This window comes from Sprattus sprattus, assembly GCF_963457725.1.
Source record: "Sprattus sprattus genome assembly, chromosome: 19".
NCBI lineage: Eukaryota > Metazoa > Chordata > Actinopteri > Clupeiformes > Clupeidae > Sprattus > Sprattus sprattus.
Window position 1 is genome coordinate 15,876,474 of NC_137917.1, and position 25,205 is coordinate 15,901,678.

The window sequence follows — 25,205 nt, forward strand, 5'->3', positions numbered from 1 at the left end:
GGACTCTGTACACTGCAGTTTGTTAATGTAAAATATTTATATGAAGAGTTGATGCGAGAACAAAATACTTCATAGAGCACTTTATGAAATGACTACCACTGTACTGTCACTGTATCACAACCATTATGTACATGGGAAAATATACATTATCATACAGCCATTGCGTTACTCTAAAATTAGTAATATATATAATACCGTTCAGAGTATGTCTACTTGCTGGCTTTGAACACATAGTAGTTCATAACCAATAACCTGAGAACCCTGAGTATTGCCTTCCTGTTCAGCAGACCCTTTTTCCTGACCAAGTGACGGCACAGGGGGTGGACTTTCACCTCGGTGTCAGAGCTCTCAGTCTGTCCTCCTTACTGACTTCAGAACAGTGGCAGTGGGAGTCAGGGGGGAAACAGGTGAGGATTTGACCCCGCCGACTCACCGTAGTCTCATCTCCACCACTCCCCTTCTTCTGGGTTCTCCTCGAGTCCTAGTATTTGCCTATCGTAACACTAGTCATAGGATGACGATGTGCTACGTCATCCTCCCTCTGCAGCCTGAGTTTGGTTGGAGATTAGTCAGGGAAGGATGACGACAGAGGGGTGACTAGGTGTGTGTGTGTGTCACTGGTTGTGTTCTGTACTAGAGACTAGGATGGGTGTGGTATGGCGTGGCGCGGCGTGGCGGAACAACGACTAGGAGCCAGCAGGGTCACATTCCACAGGGAGCTGGTTGGTAGACGGAGGAGCAAGCTTGGACCAACTCTACAACACTGTTCCTCTCAGCTGTTCCTCGACACGCACACGCACACACACTCACACAGATATGTGTACACACAGACTCACTTCTATGCATGCACGCACACACAGACTCACACAGACATGGTATATCTCACTACACAGTGTGATTGTGACATGTCAAGCCTTCACTGCATCTGTTGAGTCACCATGATAGTAAGGAAGCTCTTCTTTGGAATACACTTCATTTGGACAGAATGCCTACAAAGACTTTACAAATGGTTTGTTCAAACTCATGTTCGGTCTTTCTAATTGTTCGCTGAACATCACCTTAACCAAAAAAACAACCCCTAACACTCACCTTAACCATGCATTGTAGTTACAGACGTTTCAACAGATTTGTTTATATACAGTCGTATGGAAAAGTTTAGGCACCCCTGATAATCTTTATTACTTTCATTTATAAATTGTTGGGCGTTTGGATCAGGAACTTCTTTGTCACATATATAATACTACATGGACACAGTGATATTTTAGAAGTGAAATAAGGTAAATTAGATAAACAGAGAATATGCCAAATGTATAATAACAGAATTAGACAGGTGCATAAATTTGGGCACCCCAACAGAAAAATCACAATAATATTTACTGGAGCCTCCTTTTGCCAAAACAACAGCCTCTAGAAGCTTCTTATAGCCTCTGATGAGTGTTTGGATTCTGGATGAAGGTATTTTGGACCACTCTTTCTTACAATACAGCTCCAGCTCTGTAAGGTTCGATGGGTGCCTAGCGTGGACAGCCTGCTTCAAGACATCCCATGTATTTTCAATTATATTCAAGTCTGGGGACTGGGATGGCCATTCTAGAACATTGTAGTTGTCCCTCTGCATAAATGGCTTAGTGGATTTGGAGCAATGTTTCGTGTTATTGTCCTGCTGGAACACCCAACTCCGCCGTAACTTCAGCTTGGTTACAGATTCTTGAACATTATTGTCAAGAATTTGCTGGTACTGAGTTGAATCCATGCGACCATCAACTTTAAATAGATTTCCAGTTCCTGTACTACCCACACAGTCCACAGCATGATGGACCCCCCACCTAATTTTACTGTGGGCAGCAAGTGTTTTTCTAGGAATGCTGTATTAATTTGCCTCCATGCATAATGCCTCTTGTTGTGACCAAATATCTCTATCTTTGTTCCAAAATGAGCCTGGCTTGTTCAAATGTAGTTTGGCAAACCTCAAGCGAGCTTGTTTGTGGCGTGTGTGCGGAAAAGGCTTCTTCTGCATCACTCTCCCATACAGCTGTTTTCTGTGTAATGTGCGCTGAATGGTTGAGCAATGCACAGTGACACCATCTGCAGCAAGATGACCTTGCAGATCTTTGGAGGTGGTCTGAGGGTTATTCTTGACCATTCTGACCATTATTCGCCTTTGCCTCTTTGTTATGTTTCTTGGCCTGCCACTTCTAGCCTTAGCAAGAACTGTGCCTGTTGCCTTCCACTTCATAATAAAATTCATCACAGTGGAAACTGATAGCTGAAACCTCCAGGATAACTTTTTGTAGCCTTCCCCTAAACAAAACTGCTGAACAATCTTTGTTTTCAGATCATTTGATAGCTGTTTTGATGCCCCCATGTTGCCACTGTTCAGAGGAGAATCAAAGAGAAGCACAACTTGCAATTGGCTACCTTAAATACCTTTTCTAATGGTTGGATGCACCTTTCTATGGAATTGAAGGCTTGACGAGCTAACCAGACTAATTCTGTGTTGCATTTTATCAGCACTGAGTAGGTACAGGTATTCAAATCAACAAAATTATGAGGGTGCCCAAACTTTTGCACAGCCTATTTTTCACATTTGATTTAATTTCACACCAATAAATACTGCTACACTAAATCTCTTTGTCTGGAAAACACCCTAGCACTCAGTGATAACTACAAAATAAATATTTGACCACTGTGATCTTTTTTGGTGAAGACAGAGTAAATTATCATGCAGCCTTAGAGGGGTGCCTAAACTTTTGCATACGACTGTAGGTGGCCATCCAAATAAGAGATGATCAGATTGGGACATGTCTAACATTCACTGAGTCATCACGACCTGAAGGATGCTCTTTTTTGTGTAGTCACACACTCTCGCCTGGTAGGTGTGTGTAAGTGTGTCTTCAACAGGAGCCCAAACATGACCTGAAAAGGGGACACAGTGAGAACATCACACAGGTGAAATGGCACATGAAGAGAACACAATAGAGTTTAAAGTACGACATGTGTGTTTTCTTTTTAACTGATCTTTTTTTTAATCATTTAAATAATTGGAGAGGCCGCCTAATCCCCAAATGATCTCATATCCCCTATGTTGGCGACTCCACCTCTCTCCTGGTGGGATTTAATCCACTTAATTTGGCTATTTATGATATCATGGCTTCGCTTAACACCAGGCTGTCATTCAACACAATACAATACACACACACTGCAGCAAAATGAGGCGGATGACACATTCACCACTGGATCACAGACAGTCTCCCATGAGGTCGATGTGAAAAGTGGAGGCACCACGTAATTCTGGATGTCCTGGCCAGGATAACAGGAAGACACAAACACTCGTCTCCTAGGTGACGTCAACAGTGTGAAAACAGCCGTGGAAGCACGAGAGGAATTTTTCAGCCCGGCCACAACACTGTGCCTCAGTCCGTCCTACTTCCAGAGGTTGTACACACTGCTTCACCCCGTCTTTCATTAACACGTCTGGCCTGAACACTTGACCAAAACAAATGCTGCAAATGAGCAAAATCTGTTTGCAAACACATACAACAAACGGGCTTTCAACTTTTCAGTGTTCCCAATTACACTTTCTTTACTGGCTTTGTGTGAAGACCAGTTTAGACCAGTAAAGCCCACAGTAGAACCGTTACTACGACCATTTGTCTTCCCAGAATGTGAAAACCTCAATTCCCGAACCTCACGGAACAAAACCACCTCATTCATCTCTAACAAGCTATCTCGAATACGACACATCACAATCTGCATTTCAGTAGACCAGTGTTGGGGATTTGCCCCAAAGCAACCCTTCAGCAGATCTTCTGCACCCCCTGAATTCATAGTAACAGGTGGTTGTTATATAATCCTAACATGCCTGAGGTACACTCATATCACTATTCAAAATAACACATTTAAGAAATTACCACTAACAATAAAGTTGATGGTTATGTGATAAATCCCCACCCATAAAATCCCCATCCAAAGCACATCTTTATCCATAATCTGGGCACATCTATTTTGAAAGACGTATAATGCATTGTGTCTGCTGTAGTTTCTATGCAGTTGAGGTCACTTGCAATGTGACTTTTCTGAATAATTTTCGTGTCTATTTGTCATTTTATACTGATACACAGACATGAATGCCAACACAAACCCAAGTTTATTTATTTTCTATACATCCCTGCACAGTGAATATAAAAATCTCTTTTTGTGTGTCACAGCTTGAATTGAAATTTTTATAACAATACAGTAGAAAGTAAAAAGCTATAAATCTCATCCACCAAAATATTATATACACCATTATGAAAAACATATTAACAACCAAAAATAGTTTTTGTCAAAAAAGATGTAATGAATACAAAAAAATTGGTTTCTTTTCTGTCTTGGTTTTTGAGTCTCAACAAATATATTATCTGTCAAAAAAACTAAAAACAGCCAGGACACACAATAGTAACACACATAGCATCCTGTGTGTGTGTTTGTGTGTGTGTGTGCATGTGAATGTCTTTGTGTTTTTGAAACTTGATATGACCACTTTATACAAATAAGATACATTACTCTTACTCCAGTTAAAAATTATTCAAACATTCAAAATGAAGAGTAAGAGAGCATTATTTTCAAATGCCTTTAGAAGTCAACCATCTAAATATCAAAATTCATCTTTATGCAGCGGTCTTCATATACACTGGGTCTCCATCAAAAAGTCTTTAACCAACTTGCCAACCTACTAACTACGTAAGTCCAATGGCCAACACAAGATTCCTATGTATCTATGTAATCAACAGATTTTTTTGAGAAATCTGTAAATTAGTGATTGACAGCTGTTTTGTGCATGTGTTCAATTTCATTTTCCAAAAACACTTTCTATGACTGCCTTCACTAGCATCAAGGAGCCTGTCAAATTCGCTCATGAATACTAAAGGGAGGCCTTTTAATGAATCACACAAAATTAATTATTCTAATTCAAGAGACCTAGTGTATTTAATGGACCCCCATCCTTCTAACTGGAGTAGCCAATATCATCCACAGAGACAGTGCAGGGTCTAGTGTGAACACTGTTCAGAGAAGTGTGTCCTCCCCCTCCTCTGTGTGTGTGCTGAGGCGAGACTGTCGTCTCTGTTTTGACACGGCTGCCCAGATCCGACACAGCATGCCCCCCCTGCAGGAAGAAGAAAGCATTACATACTGAAAGGCTAGTATAACTCTGAGAGGTACAGTACACAGTTGCATGCACAGTTTAAGACAGTCGAAAGGTCTGGAGATAAATATCAAAAGACAGGCCCTAGGATAGAGATGCATACTCAATGAAAAGCAATGCTGAGAACCTCTATGCCATTTCAGAAAGATGGTGGGTATTTATTACTTTTGAATCTACCTAACAGCCAAACTGAGATGATTAAGCTCATTGATCACAAATTACTGATCACTGTCTTAAGCTTATTAAGCAATAACAAATCATCAGTCTTTCAATCAACCTTGAATCAGTGAAAAATGCCTGATAGAAAGTACTGTTGTGTGTGACATTCAAGCTCAGTACAATGATTGGCATTTGTTATCATTAGAGGAAAACCAAATGATTGGCCAGTTCACTGTGCTGATGTAGTCTTACTTAATGTTGCAGTACTTGAGATCGTCTCTGGAAGCTGTGTGGAGCAGACACTCCAAAGTGAACTTATGAGAAACGAGCTGTAAAACAAACAAACAAACAAACAGATAACATTCCGAATGTAACGTACCCTTTTCGTGCTAGGCCTGTGATAGGCTAGAATGGGCTACAAAGTAAAAGATGCATTCCTGTAACCAGGGTGTACTTACTGTATCTATAGAGTCCTGGTCCACAGGAACAGATTTCAACCAGCGCACCAGTCCCGTGTTCTCAGAACTCGCCTCTATAGGAGGAAGTAAGAAAGCGGTCTTTGAAAATGGGTAGGATTTTTGTTCTAAAATTATTTCTGTTCAATAATATCATTTGGATGAGCTGGACGCAACCACAGAAGGGAGGATTAGGAAATAGAAAGTGGGAGTAGCAAAGACAGAGACAAACACACACACACACACACACACACACACACACATCACTGTCTAATCAGAGACGGAGAAGCAAACACACACAATTATCACTATCTAATCAGAGACTGAGGAGCAAACACACACATATCACTGTCTAATGAGAAACGGAGAGGCAAACACACACACAGTTTTGGGTGGAAAGAAAGAGTGGCGAAGGGTCAGAGAGAAGCTTACCACCGCAGACGCAGCAGATTAGAATAAAGAGTGACGGGATTGAGACATTGTGTGCACAAATGTGAAACTAAATATTTACAAACTGTGAAAAAGTGCAGGAGTGTGTGTTTTTTTAAGGATGCGATTAGAGTAGAGCGGATAGGAGCACCTGAGGATGCTGACGCTCGCCTGTCTCTGATGGCATCGATCTGCTTCTGTTTGTTCTGCACCGTGTCCCTGAGGAGCTCCTGGTACTCCCTCTCCCTCTCACTCAGCTGGGTCAGCAGCCTGGAACAAGCACTCACACCCGCACACCCGCACACCCGCACACACACACACACACACACACACACACACACACACACACACACACACACACACACACACACACACACACACACACACACAGAGAACAATACTTAGTAAGTTGTTTTGAATCTTCCTTTTTCAGTCCAGCATTTTGCCAGCCTCTAACACAGAGTAAATGAAGGTGTTCCAAACATCCATTAATCAGACCAATTAGTGTGGTGCTGCAACCACACCGTGCCAGAGCATTCACTAAGGGCACAGAGACAGACACAGGCTATTCATTATGCACAATTATGCACTCTATATGAAGGAGGCCGTTTTTTAAAACCACTGTATGTCAGTATGTATTAATTGTGTGTGTGTGTGTGTGTGTGTCTGTGTGTGTGTGTGTCTGTGTGTCTGTGTGTCTGTGTGTCTGTGTGTCTGTGTGTCTGTGTGTCTTTATGCATTCATTGTGTGTGTGTGTGTGTGTGTGTGTGTGTGTGTGTGTGTCTATATGTCTGAATGTATTCATTGTGTGTGTGTGTGTCTGTGTGTGTGTATCTGTATGTCTGTATGTATTCATCATAAGGTGTATCGTCTCCCCACCTCCTGGTCTCCAGCCTGAGCTGGCTGAGTTCTCTGGCCAGTGGAGAGCTTCCGGACTGGAGCTCCGTGAGGAGGCAGTAGCTGGCTGGGCTCTCCACCACAGGGTCCTCCTCTAGCGGGGAGGCTGGAATGTCCTCCTGGGCGTCTGTGGTGGTGGGGGTCTGGGGCTCCACGTCAGGGGATCCGGTCGACTCATCCATCTCAAAGGAGGACTGCAGCTGCAGCTTCAGCTCTGAGGATGGATCATGGAGAGAGAGAGAGAGAGAGAGAGAGAGAGAGAGAGAGAGAGAGAGAGAGAAGCCCCACGTACATAAGCACACAACAAACAACAGCCTCCCATCATGATCAAGAAAGAGAGAGAAAAAGAAACACCCGAGTGAGAGAAATAGAGTACGATCACAGACAGCCATAGATAAACGTATAGTCTAAGAGCTGGATATTAAATCTAAAGTTTCTCAGAGTTGGGTATGTGTCTGTCTGATTTACTTGAGTATATGCTATAAAGTTCATAGAGTTTTGGGAGGGGGCATGATTGCTATAATGACTATGTATCTGTCCTGGCATGGGAAGAACTGAGGGCAATAGATGTATCTGTGTACTCAAGACAAGAGTTGATTAGAAGACCTTGTGTGTTGATGTAGCCTGACGTTGTCATACTCAAAATTCTAGTCGGAATATGAGTCTGATACTGCTCCATTGGACTGTGTTTATGGGGTGAGTGTTTCAACCAAACCAAGAAAAAAAATGCCTCTTTGCTCAATTGGATAGACCTACAACCAATCAGCTCTCCAGCGGCAGCCATGTTTGTTGAAAATGAATTTAACCCAAGTGGTCTTTGGTGACGTAGTTGATTACGTTACTGTCGATCTTCTGTCCATCATCATATAAAGCCCACCCGACAATTTGATTGGTACGAACAGAATTTTGTTCGGGCAAGGTTTCTCCCAACAGAGCAATGCCAGACCGAACTTCCCAACCTGAAATGTTGATTAATTCCTTAATTCGTGTGGCACCCAGGCTTGTGTTGATGCTCATGCACTGATAGAATTACACACGGAGATAAACATGCATTCTGAGCGGAGTGCCATCTGTGACTACAGCCTCACCTGGTAGGAGCACTGTAATGGCATCCTGCACTGCCTTTCTCAGTAGGTTATCCAGAGCAAACATCCAGTGGGGCTTCACCTGCTGCTGCCGTAACACCTTCTTCACCTGCACCGCAAATCATGCAGTCATACAAAACAACGCACACTCAATACAGAAACTGACAGCATGTTAGATCACCAGATCCAGAAACTAACAGCACATGAAAAACATTTTACAATAATAAGACAGAGAGAGAGAAAGACAGAGAGAGGGAGAGAGTAAGTGAGAGAGAGAGAGAGTGAATGAGTAAGTGAGAGTGTGTTGTCTGTGCATATTGGACAGAGGGACTCACAGCGTCTTGGAAGCTGAAGAGCACCACCTGCAGGTTTTTGAGCGGTACTGCAGCATTGAGCAGGGTGCTGCGCAACTTCAAGAGGCTGTTGGTCAGGTGCTTCCTGTCGGGCGAACGGATGTTCTCCCTCAAATAGCCAATCAGCTCGGAGATGTGCTCCGTATTGAAGGATGGATTGTCAGACTGAGGAGAGAAGAGCGGGTGGAGGTATGTGAGAACACAGGTCTTGAGATACAGATTCACACACACACACACACACACACACACACACACACACACACACACACACACACATACAGGCACACACACACACTGAGGTGTACCTTGGGTAGCGTGTCCTATATGTTGCGCACCACACTGCTGATATACTCAGTGAGGACTCTGTGTAAAGTTGCCCTTCTCACACACGCACACACGCACACACACACAAACAGTGAGGTGTACCTGGGGTAGTGTGTCCTGTATGTTGCGCACCACACTGCCGTGGTACTCAGTGAGGACTCTGTGTAAAGTGGCCCTTCTCTCGCTGTCCTTCCGCAGTAGGAACAGGCCCAGGTTCTCTCCCGAACCAGACGGACTACTTAGGTCCCCCGCAGGTTCCTCTGGAACCCTGAACACACACACACACACACACACACACACACACACACAATGAATAAATGCAGATATATAGACACACACACACACACACACACACAATGAATACATGCAGATATATAGACACACACACACACACACAATGAATACATGCAGATATATAGACACACACACACACAATGAATACATGCAGATATATAGACACACACACACAGAACAGCAGATGACAACAAAGATAAAGAAACATTCAGTTCCTCTTCATAACAACATGAAGTGTTATGCACTTCATCAAGAAGCCCTTAGTTGTAGCAACTATGTAGTGTTGTGTCTGTAGCTGCTTTGATGAGAAATAGACTGTTCAAATCAATTAAGGAAGTAGAAGTGTGTCACCCCAAATGGGGTCAAACTGTGTAAGCGACTAGAAGGGTAAAATTCCTACTTCAAAACCCTGTCTAACCAAAAAGATCAGGGTATGACTATGGTAACTATGGTAACTGGCTGTTTGAGAGGAATTTCAATTCACACTCAAAAACCGTGGACATCACTGGGCTGACTGGCTGTCTGTGCATGTGTGTGTGTGTGTGTGTGTGTGTGTGTGTGTGTGTGTGTGTGTGTGTGTGTGTGTGTGTGTGTGTGTGTGTGTGTGTGTGTTCAGAGAGAGATCATAGGGTCGGACTAACGGGAGGAACCCGCTGGTGTTGGGCGGGCTCTCTGCGATGTCGTCCATCCGGAGGACCGGCATGGTCCGGCGCAGGTCCAAAGAGCAGGACAGGTCAGTGGGTTCAGCATCCACATCCTCCACGTGGACCCAGATGGGCACAGACATGCTCCTGTGGTAGTCAGCTACAGAGAGAGGCAGAGATCAGGTAAGACCCTCCACTCGCAAGGACAATTAGTAGAGAATTTAAAAAAATACTGACCAAAGGATACAAATGTTCCTCTATTACAACCATATTCAATGCCCTGTTAGAGTATAATAGTTTGGTGCCAAGGCATCATGTCACCAAAGCTACCCAAGAAACCCCTGTAAGTATGAGCCTTTCATGATAATATTTCAGTTCATCCAACTATAATAAGTTGGACCGGAACCGTCAATTACTAAAACATTACCAAAACCAACAAAGTAACAACTTTGAATATGCTCTCTCTCTCACACACACACACACACACACACACACACACACACAGACACATAACCACCTACACTGTCACCCTAAAATGTCATTGTTGTGCTTCTTAAGTGATAGTTAGCACATCATTCTGAGTGCATATTCACATAATTCTGATACACTGAATGGCTGTTGCAACTCTAAACCATTAGTAGAATAAAAACCGCACTCTCAGGCTTTTCTCTTTAACAATAAGACCAATTTATTGCGTTTCGGCCTCACTGACGATGGCGTAAGGCCGAAACGCGTCTGTACTAAAATAAACTGGTCTTATTGTTAAAGAGAAAAGCCTGAGAGTGCGGTTTTTATTCTACTAATAGTTAACATTCTTTTACTCGCACCCAAAAACGCATTTATATATTTTTTTTTTAAGTAGAGCGCGCCTATCCCTACTAATACTAGCAACTCTAGACCAGACAGTCTGACCAGCCCGACCTGTGGTGTCCTTCTGGATGGGCTCAGGCTTGGTTCTTTTGCGTGGGCTGGCCGTGAGGAAGGTGTCCTTCAGCAGCTCGGAGGCCGTGGCTCGGTTGTCCGGGTCCGGCTCGAAACAGCTTATGAGGAAGCCTTTGGCCTCGTCAGACATGCATTCTGGCACCTTCGGGTGGATCTTAAACATACCGACCTACGGCCGACACATCACATATGGCAAGGTTAGTGGGATTAGTTTTTTTTACCAGTTATCAGTTACATTCCATAAAACACACCACAAGCCTTCTTCAGTCCAAATAATCACCAAGAAGTGCAAAGGCATGGGGAAGTTCAGGCAAGGAGGTGCTGGAAGGACCCGTGATCCCTTGGGCACCCAGTCTGCTCATGATGTGCCATCATAGCAGCTCAATGCTTTGGAAACTATGGATCATTCATTTATATTTCCCTGCTTCACCAATAAAGTTTCCCTGACGTGTCAGTAAGATCATAAACTTGATGCAATCAGGCAAACAGGTAATGGTAAAGGTCGATTTGAAGATTGTGTGTGACTGTTATCTGTGTTCTACCTTAAACATGGCTGCCTGTGGACTACCCAGCTCATGAAAGGGGGTCTTGCCTGTGGCCATCTCAATAATGGTGCAGCCCAAGGACCAGATGTCAGCTGGCTTGCCGTAGCCCCGAGGCCCCTGGTCTATGATCTCTGGAGCCATGTACTGCAGCGTTCCTGATAACACACAAGTCAAATATGGCAGAGGTGGAAACGTGTACCGATTCATTGATTCACTCATGTACACATATAACACATATACACAGACTAAGATTAAACAAGGCAGGTATTTCATCCACATCTGGCACACATACACCAAACACACACACACACACACACACACACACACACACACACACACACACACACACTCCTTTAACCTGTAAATGTCTCTGTGCAGGGGTTAATCCCAGCAAGCCGTTTGGAGGTCCCAAAGTCAGAGATCTTCAGAACTCCGCTGTACGTGTTTATTAGGACGTTATCCCCCTGCAGGGAAAATGCCCCCAATGTTATCACTGAGCTGCCACTTTAACACACAATTTAAAATATACTACTTAGCACCCCATGCCTAAAAGTATGTAGTTTATTTAAGCATTTGCATTGTGTGTCTGTTATTAATGTTGAACAGGTTCTGTAGACCATATTCCTTATGCGTGTGCCTCTACCTTGATATCTCTGTGAACTATCTGGTTATCATGCAGGTACTTCAGTCCCTCGAGGATCTGCTTGGTGTAGAAAACTACGGTGGCCTCGTTGTCCTTCAGGGGCCCCCACTTCGAGCGCAAGAGGGAGGACAAGCTTCCTGTGGGATGAATCAGTAAGAGCAGCTAAGCCAGAGGCTTTTAAGTTGGCACATTATCAATGCTGCTTATTTCGCATTGCAATATCACTAGACCCTACAGTGCGTCAGTGACTCAGTTGAATTGCTCAACATGGGCTTCCATACTTCGTGTGTCTCTTCCTGCCAGCGGCTATCCCACACACACAAACGGTTGCTCACACGCCCCTTCCTGCTGTCCATATCCAGTAAGTACACTCCCCCTAGCCATCTGACTGACTGACTAACATAAAACCAGGTCATGCTGGAACACAAAGAACAACTATTCCAGCTGGGGGAATTGCCGGAATGTGTAAAGGCAGATGTTGTTTAAAGCTGGAACTCAAATGACGTTTTTTAAAGGCTACTCTTGTCTTGTCTTGTAGAACTCTGAGCTGGACTCTGACAACTTCTGCCACATAGAGGTCACAGACAGTTCACGGACAGTTAGGTAAATAACTTTGCTTAAAGTAGGCTTGTAGGTATGCGTCTGTCTGTTTGCATTTGTGATTGTAAAGCAATGAATGAATGGATAAAGAAAGTAATGAATAACTTCATGAAAAAAGGGTGCATAAATAATTTGAAGAAAGAAAGAAAGACAGCAAGAAAGAAAGAAAGAACTACAGAAGCACTCAAGAGTGCGCAAACCTTCATGAAAATTAGGCTGGTAGTTTTTGCTTAATCATGCTTACAGACAAACACACAACATTTAAAACATAACCTCCTCGGTAGGGTAAGGAATGAATGAATGAATGGATGGATGGATGAAAAGATGGAGAGCAGAGATAGGTATTTACCTCCCGGTACCTCCTCCATGAATATCTTAATGAACCCATCTTCGCTGACAGAGCCCAGGTACTGCACGATGTTCCTGTGCTTTAGCCTCTTGTGTAGGGCTATCTCCTCATGCAGAGGCTGGGAGTAACTGTGGAGCATGGAGCATGGAGGGAGAGAGAGAAAGAAAGCAGAAAGAGCAAGAAAGAATAAAAACACAGACCCAAGATTCAGGAGCGACCGGGGTACAAATAAAGCAGATAAGGTCAGGTAAGCATGAGGGGAAGAAAAATCACCCACATATCCTGTGGGAGTGAGTGGAGGATTGGTAAATCTGCGGGATTTCACACAGAGTTCTACAGTTACAGTTCTAAAGTTCCTTGTAACTGCAAGCAAAACATGCACTCTGTAGGGGCGGGTCATGGACAAGGTTGAAAAACATGTTATGTTCACGTAGGAAAAACTCTGAATCTCTTGGGAAGAGTCTGAATTTCATGAACAGGGAGAAAGCTGAGAACATTAGTCTCTCTTAGGAGCAGCTACTGCCATTCCCATGGGAATCAGTCTCTGTATTTTTAGACTACGACAGAAGGTCATTGAACCGCACACACATTATGCTCGATTCATGGGAGAGGAGTTTATTATGAGATTTTGTGAATGATATATGCACCATGAGGTTGGTATTATATGCTTTTAGCATGAAAGACAGACATATAGAGGCACCCAACACAGCACACACATTGGCCAACGCTGGATTCAGAGTGAACAAAGACAGATGTAGGGAAAGATTGACAAGGACTAATTCCTTACGTGCTGTCCTTTTCGGGGATCTCTTTGATGGCGATGCGCACCTGGTTGCTCAGGTCTCTGCCGGCATACACGACTCCATACGTCCCTTTGCCCAGGACCACTTTATCGCTGTTCTCGTCCGTCTCATAGATGTACTGCAGGAAAGAAAATGATCAGCACAGTCAGAAGGTCACATCCATACTGCATCATTAATTAGCAGACCAACCCCATTACACAATTACTCACAATTAGGTGCATGAGCAGCCACCACAGACGTGCTGCAGGTCCGTCTCTACCGCAGCAGGAAGCTTACGTATCGAGTTTTCAAAAAACAATAGCATGTGCCAAAAGCCTCATTGATCCCCCCTTAGTGCGTGCTTAAGGCCCCTGGAGCTGCAAGCATTTCTTGGCCAGGGATCTCTTCCAAAGGTGTTTTTCATTTCCTCTTACCATCAGCTGATTTTAGACCTTTCCAATTTGTATGCATTAGATAGCAGGATGGAAAAAAAGACAAGAACCCAGTAGTGTTCTATGTGACTGCCAGTACAAGAGTCAACCTGAACAGGAAGTCATTCTCTGCAAGGGCATGTGACCCACTTCACAATAGACTAGTGCCCCTTGAAGGAAGCAAAGAGGCGAGTGTTGTGACAGACCACATCCCGTGGGCCTCGGTAGCGGACACGCGGGCTCCAGAGGGGCTCTCTCACCTCTAACACTCCCCCGCTCAGCGGGCTCGGTTCCTTCACAGGAGCGACGGCCTGCTGCCGCAGAGAGTTCACCAGCTCACAGAACCTGAGGAGCGTCAAAAGGCATACAGTCAGAGTCAGTCTGCTTAGGCAGAGATACACTTACATACATAGGCACACACACACAGTCCAACACATGCACGCACACACACACACACACACACACAGTCCCACACATGCGCGCACACACACACAAACACACACACACACACACACACACACACACACACACACATACAGCATATACACACATACACGCACAATTCCATATAAAAAATCCAGGTCTGAATTTTGTAAAGGATGAGATATCCCATAAATTATACAAGAAAATCAGAGTGCACAAACATTGAAACTATAGACAAAAGTTTAATCAACATAGGACGAACCCAACTTGATCATTACTGATTGTGTTTACTCATACCAATATTCACATCTTTCACACAAACACTATGTACCACCTAGCACAATGCTTTGTTGTCCTACATAAAATCAGGAGGCGAAGAAAAAAAGAAGAATATAGTCGTTTCCGGATCTCTGGCACACAGATAACAACGTAGATAACAACATGACCCCTTAAAACACATTGCCCTTTCTGAATCTTGTAAGATACAAAAAGGTTCTGCTTGTCCACATAAAAAAAAAAAACCTCCTTCAGAAGGTTCCCTCAATTAAAGACTCTTCTATGGGGAGTAGAACCAGAAATAGAACTTTTTAGGCTAAGGTTCTAGACAACCTATCTTTGTAAGAGTGTGCATGTGAGGAAACGGTGCTTCTGACTTTGGCTTTGGCAGAAGTGATCTAACCGGCAGTCCCCTCCCAGAGCTCTATTTGACTTGGCTGTGTTTCAGGGTCACGCTGCCACACTCACCCCATACAGTGTGTGTCACTGGGGAAGCACAGCTGGAAGTCGTCCGAGTTGTAGTGGACGTAGAGAAAGCAGCTCCGCTCATCGAACTTGGAAACACTGCAGAAAGAGAGAGAGTTGGAGAGATAGAAGAGAGATGAAACATGTGACCACCCACCACTTTCACATGCCAAAATGAACTCAATGTCTACGAGTGAGAGGCATGAGCTCATACACAGATGGGGAAACAGAGTGTCTACGAGTGAGAGGCATGATCTCATACACAGATGTGGAAACAGTGTAACATTGGAGAAATGACACGAAAAAGCACAATATGAAACAGCACAATCATTGTGTGTCACATTGCACAAGCACAGACTGAATGCCAGACAAATGCTACAACTTGTTGCTGGCACCCGTCATAACAACATGAAGGCCAAGGAGAGCAGCCATGTGAACATATGTTCCTGCTGAAGCCATCATGAGCAAGATGGTGTCTGTAATGGAAAAGCCAGGACAGCATAAGCCACAGCCGTGAAACAGTGAAGCACGCTGCAACTAAACACCTCCCCAGTACTTGACAAGTATGTGCAAATGCTTCCTAAGAACTGCACTGGAGCGCAACAAACAAAGGGAATGATATCGAAAGGAAAAATCTTGCAGCAGAGCAGAAGCATCCAACGCTTCCCATACCGCGGCGACACAAAGCTATTTCAGTTTCCTTATCACAGCCACTGATCAGATCCATTCACAACCACGCGGTACAGCAGTCTGCAGGTCGACTGTGTTTTGTGTGGGTGATTTATGTTGCACAAATAGCAGTAGGGCAAAGACAGTTGCGGGCCAAAGGACAAGCGCGTAGGAAAATAAGGCTAAGGTAAACAAGTACGTCAAGCCCCAGCCAGCGGGTCAGGGTGAACAGGAGAGTCATGACAAGAGAGGCTTCTCATGGGAGGTCAGAGGGAACCAGAGGCTTCTCATTGGAGGTCAGAGAGAACCAGAGGCTTCTCATTGGAGGTCAGAGAGAACCAGAGGCTTCTCATTGGAGGTCAGAGAGAACCAGAGCCTTCCCATTGGAGGTCAGAGAGAACCAGAGGCTTCTCATTGGAGGTCAGAGAGAAGCAGAGGTTCTGGCCCCGTGCCTCTGGCCAGCTGGAGACGCTTATGAATCTGCTGCTGCGCTGTTGCTGTTGTTGAAGGACTTTATAAGGAAGGCATGCTTATTGAGGGGGCCTTGTGTATAAATATACACCAACAGAGAGAAGGCAAACACAACATGCACACTCTTTGGAGGGAGCCAAATATTTGAGATGGGGAATAGTTGAATCCTAGAACTGAAATAAGCTGGTGCCAATTCAGTGGCTGTCCTGTAGGTGAGAGTGAGATATTTCAATACAGCTACAGGGCTACAGCTACAGGGAACCAGTTAGGGATGACTAGCAGAGGAGTTTCATGTGTCCTCTTTGTCTGATCAAAGATCATTCGCGGCATTGCATTCTAAATCATCTGTAACGCTCTCACGACACATGCAGGCAGAGCTGCCAAAATTGCATTTCAACGGTCTTCTTTGGATATAACAAGGTCTTGCACAAGACGCTGTGAAGAATATTGTTTGAGGTGGGGTCTGATCTGATCTATCATTATAGAATGTGGACCAGAGGTGTTACTAGGATTTCATCTTTGGGTGGGTATTTGGACGGGCAACAACAAACATGTTGCTTTGCATTAATATGGTCTGTATGGGCGTAGTTTAAATATGAGAAGAGGGGCATCCAATTTGTATAGGAGGGATCCGGGCCATTACCAAGTTTAAAAGAAAAACATAATTACATTTTGATTTTATGATGAGCACAAGTATGCTGAACTACAGAGCAAATTTTGCTTTGGATCTTTAGTAGGCTGCAATGGAATAGCACAAGGTCAGGCAGCATGTATGATGAACTAGGATCGCCGAGGATAGAATGATGTCTAGGCCCAATATGATTAGCAGATGCAGTGAACTTTTTTTGTTTGCTTAATGTTTTTCACAATTTTGTATTTGTGTGCGTGTGTGTGTGTGTGTGTGTGTATGTGTGTGTGTGTGTGTGTGTGTGTGTGTGTGTGTGTATGTGTGTGTGTGTGTTTATAGGAAAGTAGAACTCCTAGAATGCAACTGATAAAAGGACAACAAGAAGACCCGAGTAAGCTTGAACCGACACACACACACACACACACACACACACACTATACACACCTCACTCCCCTAATTGCAGAGGCTGGGAAAGTCCATTTGTGGAGACCTTTCTGGAAATGAAAGAGACAGCACATTTTCAACAATTAAGAGGCAATCACATACATTAATACAGGCAAACAAACAGACATACTGGGTCATTTTCTGGCTCAGTTGACTAAGTCTGAGTCTTGAGTAAGCAAGTGGGAAGTGAGGCCCATTGGCTTAAGCCTTCAAATAGAAAAAGGGAAGCTTTGTGTGTGTGTGTGTGTGTGTGTGTGTGTGTGTGTGTGTGTGTGTGTGTGTGTGTGTGTGTGTGTGTGTGTATTCCTCTCAGTTTGCATGTTTTACAGAGGAAAACTCAGAGGAAACTCAGAGGAACAAGTTAGAACAATGACAACAGAATGCATTTTTTTGTGGAAAAATGCAGAATGAGAACAGGTGTTAACCTGCCCTAAGAAAGCACAAATAATCACAGATATCCTGTCTAGACCACATGGGGAGTGGTACTAAACTGCTGAACATGCCCTTTTGAGTATGTCACATCATCATGCAACATCAGTCTGTAGAAGGATTAAATAATATTTGTCTAACTGCATTCTAATATGCGATTTCAGTTTGAAATACAGAAAAAGAAAATATTGCACATCACACAATCATTTGAGACTGAGCTCAGTTCAGACCTGTGCTTGTTTGTTCTGATGTACAGGTATAACAGGGTGTGCTACACCTGACTGACAATATTCTGTCCTCTGCCAGCACTGTGGCCAAGTGCCTTGATTAATATAGCAGAACTCAGGTGTGGCTCCTGACATTTTTGTGCCAGATACCTCTCCAATGGTATCACCTTGCAGAGATCTCTTTACTTGTTCCTGGAGGATTTGCTGACTATTCCCCTCCAAAATGATATCAGTTTTGATTAAGGAGCTGTCTTTATGTGGGTATAAATGAGAGTGTTGATGCTCTGGTTTACAGATTTTTAGGTCCTTTTTGAGTCCTTGTTTTGAAACAGGACTTTGCAACATAGATTATTTAGACATTTGAAATCCGATATAGCAGACTTGGGTGGAGTTCGTTCCTGCTGGGGTTTTTTTGTCAGCGTGGAAAGACACATTCTGGCACTGACATTCTATATCTCACCTCAACTGAGCAGAGAGAATGTGAGTGGACATCAACTGGCTATGCCAGTGAGACACATGTTCATCTCTTCACAAGCTTCACAAGCACATGGCTTTCAGATCACATACATTAGGCTGTTCATCTTGTTTACACACAGTAGTGGTGAGGTCACAGCAGAAGGTTGAGATAAAAACAGACATAACAGCATCATTGTGATTTACAGAGAAAAAGTCTCATACAGAGTCTTTGTTACGGTGAGGTGTTGAATATACGTTTTTGTGTATTTGTGAGAAGGAAAGGATGTAATATACTGTCTGAGAGAGGCTGTGTGTCTGTGTGTGTGTCTGTGTGTGTGGGGGGGTGTGTGTGTGAGAGAGGGACACTAGAAAGAGTAAGAGAGAGAGAGAGAGAGAGAGAGAGAGAGAGAGAGAGAGAGAGAGAGAGAGAGAGAGAGAAAAAGAGATGCTCAGTGTCTCTACCATCAGAGGCGTGACGTGCTGCAGTTGCACTGTGCAGCTGACATCCTCCTCGCTCACACTGACAATAGTGGGCTGGAACACCTTACTGGGCTCCAGAATCAGAACCTACGGGCAGAGGGAGCCCATCAACAACACAGCTCTTGGACGGTTTAAAGAAAAGGTCAGTTGCTTTACTTCACTTGCAGTCATTCATGGCATGAATGGAAGGGTTAATGTTTAATAATGTTTCTCATGAAGGGTGCTTGATTATTCTTAATCATTTATACATGTCCTGTGGGGCTGCTTTTTATGGTATGCCTGGTGTCACGTAGCCAGAAGTATTTTTACATATCTTTCTGTTAACAACGGGGGCAATATACTGTATGATCTAAATGGGTGGAAAACAATACATGCTCTATGCAAATAGTCCCAGAGCCATGTTGGGCCCCACAAGATTACAAAAGGCTTACTATGTAAGATATATAACAGATTCTTGTGAAAAAGGCTTGTTATTCGGACAATCTGCTAGATGTTTTTAGTAGCAGGAGGTTTGTGGTTATGGCGGACACACTTACAGGGCAGCGGGCAGTGGAGACGGTGGGCTTGCAGGCCTGAACCATCAGCTCCATCCAGAAGTCTACGGTCTCCTGCTTTGGGTGCTTGACCTCCGGAGGTTTGGCAAACTGTTTGTACAGGATAAATGTTTCCATGATGGATGCTACATACCTGCCAGAAATGTCATAAAAAACACCAGAGAAACAAACATAAAGGACCGGATCTATCAGATATTTATTACATTATGTTCAATATTTGCCAATTGTGTGTAAATAATTAATGAAAAAAATCAATGTGATATTCAATGTGCCAGGTGATAAAGTGGTTGGAAAATAAAACGGCGCTCACCAAATGGGCGCCTTGAGTCGGTAGAGCTTCTCAGAGGCCTCAATGACCTTCTTGTGCTCGTTGGTGAGGATGCTCGCACCGAGGTAGAAACCCACGTCCCAGTAGTTCTGCATCTTCTCCAAACTCCCTTTCCTCCCAAGTAAACTGCTCAGTGTTACACCTGCACCCAAAGAACACACACACACACACACACACACACACACACACACACACACACACACACACACACACACACACACACACACACACACACACACACACACACACACACACACACACACACACACACACACACACACACTTTGAATTATAATTCATTGGGTAGCACTTCAGTGCACCCATTCAACATCACAAGAAAGAGCGATGATTTCAATTAAGGACCACAAATGAACGGTAATGTCATATGAGCCAAAATGCTTACTTAGGCCACAGTTTTTATCACTTGCCAGCAGAGACCTGGCTGCAAAATGCCAGTTGCTCAGTATGATATTCTTAAGTGGCTTTTCCATTCCCCATTTTTATCTGCTGGCTAACAGAAATGTCACGCTCACATTGCCCAGTGTGCATAAACACAACAAAGACTACAAGGGCATGGCAAAAATGAGGGTACTGTAAACATTACAGAGGCTGGGATCTTCCACTGGTACACCTGAGGCATACAAATAAACCACTGGGAAAATATTGTTTGACTATTTATTCATGATTAAACATGACGTCAAGGAGAGGAGCAGGGAAATCGCTTAGCTAGTTTATCATTAGCTAAACCAAATATCCGACCACAAGGCCAGCATGGTAAATACTGTATGTTTGAAATACCTTTTTAATACTTATTTAAGTGATTATTTCCTGCTGTGCTGTTTTGGTGACCTTAGTGAACTGGTCCTGCCTTGCGCAATGCTTCTGTTATCGAGCGGCGCTGCTAACACACGCTACGATTGACAGGACGTACCGATTTTGCGAAGCTCAGCTGAAGTGTCATACTGATGTCCTGCAGCCATCAGGAGCACTATGCTGTTAATGCCAGAGTGTAGTGAGGGCTCAGCCTCAAACGCTCTCCCATACCTGCAAATAAACAAACAAATAAACAAACAAACACACACACTCATACAGTAGTGAGGAAAATGTTCAGGCACCTTGGCCTGGGCACATTTTTTTGGCTGTTACGGTTCAATTGTGTCTATTTCCTTGAAGTTCATTAAATGAAAATAAAGCATTGCATTCATATTTCATGGTTTCAAAGGCCCATTTAATGTTGGGTTCTTTGTACTTCTTATCATAACATCATCATTTTCCCAGGAATGCCCAACATTTAGTTAGACATAACAGTTAGGCTAGCCCTAACTAGACAGCTCATTGTGGACATTATGGGTCTGAAAAGAGTACCTAAGTCAAAACATGTTGTAAACAATCACAATAGAATACTACTATGGTCAACTGGTAGAGCAAGGTGCAAATAATGGAAAAAGACTGGGTTTCTGTCCATCTGCACTATACTGTGAGTCACGTAGAGTCTGCCATGTGACTAAATGTACATGAATAGAAGTATAAAGAGTTTAGGGATGCAGAGAGTGCTCATCTGGAAAAAATGAGAATGCGCAGCATAGCATTTCTCACCAGTAGCAGGCCTGGTCTCGGCTGTGTGCATCAGTGAACGCAGAGCTCATGAACGTGTCCTTGTAGACGCGTCCACACAAACAGTAGACATCGGATGCCACTTTGACCGCTGACTCCACGATGGGCAGAATGACTGCCAGGGCCTTTGCCCGGTCGCCTGGACAATTCCTCCTGGAAAAAAAACATATCCAAGATGGCAGACACGTCCTTGAATCAAACATCCATTCCTGTAGCTTATGCTTTCTAATTGCGGCCAGTGCTCTTATGCATACTCCAAACTATTACATCCAAGTCATGTTGTCATGCCAGGTTTGTGCTAAAATGTGTAAACATGGTTTAATGTTGGGTTCAACAAAGTAATCAAGTCAGCATGTGGGAGAGAAAGAGGTCGGCTACCTGTTGAGTGCAAATATGTAATGAAACTGGATGTTCTGTTGGGCAGCCACTCGACACGTGGGAAGGTTATTCAGGGTCTCCACCAGGATGATCATGGCATCATAGTCCTATCAACACAAACACGTTTCTATTACCATCCATTATTTATGACAATGGCTGATGCCTTTAATATTTAAAGGATAGCGTCAATGAGATAGGATCCAGTTCACCTTCATACTTCACGACCTGAACGGAATGAGTGAGCAAATTATTATTAGTCAGTTATTATAAATGAGTGATGCACATCTCATGATGCTACTAAGAAATACAAACAGCTGCATTGTGTCTTTCTACAGATATTGAAACAAAGACAAAAGAGGACATCAAAGGGGGAAAACCGCATCAAATGCTGCAGTGATCACATAGGGGTTTTCCTGTGTTGAGTGTGAAGACCCAACAGCACAAAGAAATTACACTGCAAATGCAAACACCTCGAAATGGAGCATGTTCATGCAAGATTGTGTGCAAAATGTATTTTTAGATTAAATAAAGTCTCCGGGGCCCGGTACTGACTTTATAAGTTATGTTGTGGGGGGGGGGGGGGGGGGGGGGGGGTGGGGGGGGGGGGGGGGGGGGGGGGGGGGGGGGGGGGGGGACTATGCGGAGCCCCTATAGTTGGTTGTTGAGGGAAGGCGGTTGCACGTCTGGGCAACACTTAACATCCCTTACCTACTAGTCAGGACAACAGAGTTTTATTTCAGTCGCAGGCTTCATCAGCTCCGCTGTAATAAGGACCTCTGCAGGGAGTCATGCCTGCCCACCGCAATAACAATATCAATGTTTCCCCTACCATTATATTAAGGGGGCGCCACGCCCCCCCCTTGAAGGTCAAGTTAATTTTGTTCAATTAAAGAATAAATAAAGAATAAAAGAAACACATGAACACCATGATTGCTTTAAGTGTTTGTGTCGGTGTCCCGCCCCCCCCCCCCCCCCCCCCCAAAGCTATACTTGTGTATAGCATACACATCACATACATGTCCATACAGACACACACACACACACTCGCATACACACATGTCCATACAGACACACACACACACACACTCGCATACACACATGTCTATACAGACACACACAAACACATTGTCAGATGCATGCACACACACCTGGACGTCCCTGTAGGAGAGTAGCAGGTTGACAACGATGTCGGGGCTCAGGAGTTCCACGGTGTCCAGCCTCTTCTGGATGCGGCCCAGCTCCTGACTCAGGGTCTTGCCAGTGAAGCGCTCTCGGGCCAGGCGGATCTCCCGCTGGATTGACTCCCGGAAGTACTCGCTGTCGACCGAAAAGTCTAAGTCAGCAGGCCATCACACAACCTTAAGAAGAACCCAGCTCAGAGGGGGGGCATATTGGCATATGAAAAAAACAGCCTGTATTCCTGTAAATGCCTGAATTGACTTCTCTTTGAAGGCTACCTCTTGTAAAATGTCAAAGGTTTAGAGGACACTGAACAGGAAGCAACGCAGAAACAAAGCCAAAACCAACTCCATGACTGACCCTCCAAGTTGCATCATGGGACAAAATATTGGCATCAGACATTGGTAGCGATACACATGTAATACTGGTCATTGAATTATACCAATTATGCCATCTAAACATCACATTGCTGAGGGTCAGCGACACTTAAAGGATGTGTTTAAAGGACCTGGCGTGGATTTGGACATTATCCAGAATCTGGACCAGTCTGTCCACCAGAGGAGTGAGCAGGGGCTCTAGCTTGAAGCTAGGCTGCATCAGTTCCTGGATCCCCTTCATGGTGGAAGCATCGCTGGCAAACACCTTCCCCTGAGGAGACACCATGTACGGGATGAAGGTGTAACTCCCACATTGTTCCTGAGGACAAACACACACACACTATTACATACATAGACATCCACACCCTCTCTCACATGAATTATGTGTAAAGTGACTCAGTGTACTAGACCTGAAAGTACCCACAAGCATTTCAATGTTTAAAACAAGGCAACATTGTTTATATTTCTTCTTTTGGGCATGATACTTTATCTGGTAATCTGTATACATTTACAAAGGTCCATTAAAACACAAAACCCGTTTGAAAACATGTTTGAATTCAGAATCCCTGTGGAACTTAGCTGTCTGAATGTCACATAGAGGTATTCCAAAATGGGAAATACAAAACTTGTGCATCATATGACTAACACTTAAGCACTACAGTATCTTCCAGAAAAATATATCAATGACAAATCACTTAACAGACCAGTGGTGACTGGAACACAGGTGTGTGTTTGTTTTAAAGGGAATTGTGTGCATGACTGTTTATCTGTAAGCTCAATTAAATAAATTACATTCACATTACAAAATAAATGATCTGGGTGTCTAAAAAAGCAATTTATTTCCTTTCAGCAGTTCTAAGTTTAACAACTTAGTAGCTCCTTTTTAAAGCGTTTCTATGACAAACGCAAGCATAGACCTTCAGTTAAAGTGTCCTATACCGTGAGGGCTTGCAGGTCATTCTCTTGCTTATTGCAGTACAGAATGATGTTGTTCGTCATACTGAAACTCTCCCTCACGCCCAGGTGATAGAAAAGAGAGGGCTGGCAAAACGAATCACTCATCTCTACCACTGCAACGTCTGAAACGGAAAGCAGAAAAGCACTCAAAGTTACTGTCAGTTATGTCATAAATGGGCTAGACGTTCAGAAAGCAAAAGTTCAAAAGTTTGAATGCATGCAATTTACCTTATTATTTAGACTCTAACTGAACATCTAAAAGAAAACATGCCATGACTTGCCTGCGTTGTAAAAATTGTCCAAAACATCAGTTGTCCCCAGTGCTATTCGCTCGAACGGAATCGTTTTCAAAACCGCATGTGTGTCAGCGCATGCTTCTTTAAGGCACTTTAGAGACAGATTTTCCTCTGTTTGGAGCACTGAAGCATGCTCAACGGCAATGTGGATAACTGCCAGTGCCCTCGTCCGACTTCGAGGTGAAATTATATTTTTTCCCGAGGTGTTACCGAGTTCGATTGCCAAAGGATCCTGCCATAGACTTCCAGCCGAAACTCTAACAGGATCTTTTCTTTTGATCTCATGCAGGCTCATTCGCCTGCGTTCGGATGTGTACATTGTATCTCCGTTAAACTGTCTTTTGCCCAACTACGAATAGGTTAAACTGGAATTCCTTCATCTTCTTTTCATAGCGCAACTGTATTCCTGCAAGTTACCAGGTGAGTCTTCTTCAGCA

The 25,205-nt window shown here is 43.9% G+C and overlaps 1 protein-coding gene across 1 annotated transcript; it reads right to left on the reverse strand.

The window, feature by feature from the left end:
* Positions 1-4,169: 4,169 nt before the first annotated feature.
* Positions 4,170-25,138, reverse strand: LOC308380180 (mitogen-activated protein kinase kinase kinase 5). Its single transcript, XM_080857453.1, has 28 exons — positions 24,754-25,138; positions 24,455-24,594; positions 23,647-23,834; positions 23,108-23,276; positions 21,960-22,066; positions 21,564-21,734; positions 20,899-21,011; positions 19,950-20,109; positions 19,622-19,772; positions 19,068-19,172; positions 17,494-17,543; positions 15,285-15,380; positions 14,378-14,462; positions 13,692-13,825; positions 12,905-13,032; positions 11,956-12,092; positions 11,671-11,776; positions 11,310-11,467; positions 10,738-10,936; positions 9,823-9,985; positions 8,990-9,155; positions 8,546-8,728; positions 8,214-8,319; positions 7,108-7,339; positions 6,380-6,498; positions 5,803-5,876; positions 5,597-5,673; positions 4,170-5,146 (listed from the first exon to the last, which is right to left on the reverse strand). Exons 1-28 carry the CDS (start codon positions 25,085-25,087, stop codon positions 5,047-5,049), a joined length of 3,951 nt encoding a protein of 1,316 aa, XP_080713579.1. The 5' UTR covers positions 25,088-25,138; the 3' UTR covers positions 4,170-5,046.
* Between the last annotated feature and the right edge of the window lie 67 nt (positions 25,139-25,205).

What these genes read in the sequence shown, in the direction of transcription:
- LOC308380180 (XM_080857453.1), bottom strand. Translation starts at nt 25,087, where the DNA reads ATGTACACATCCGAACGCAGGCGAATGAGCCTGCATGAGATCAAAAGA. An exon ending in TGAGCGGGGGAGTGTTAGAG is followed by an intron (nt 13,826 to 14,377) that starts GTGAGAGAGCCC and finishes TCTTTCCTGCAG; the next exon opens with TACATCTATGAGACGGACGA. An exon ending in CATTACAGTGCTCCTACCAG is followed by an intron (nt 7,340 to 8,213) that starts GTGAGGCTGTAG and finishes ATCCATCCTCAG; the next exon opens with AGCTGAAGCTGCAGCTGCAG.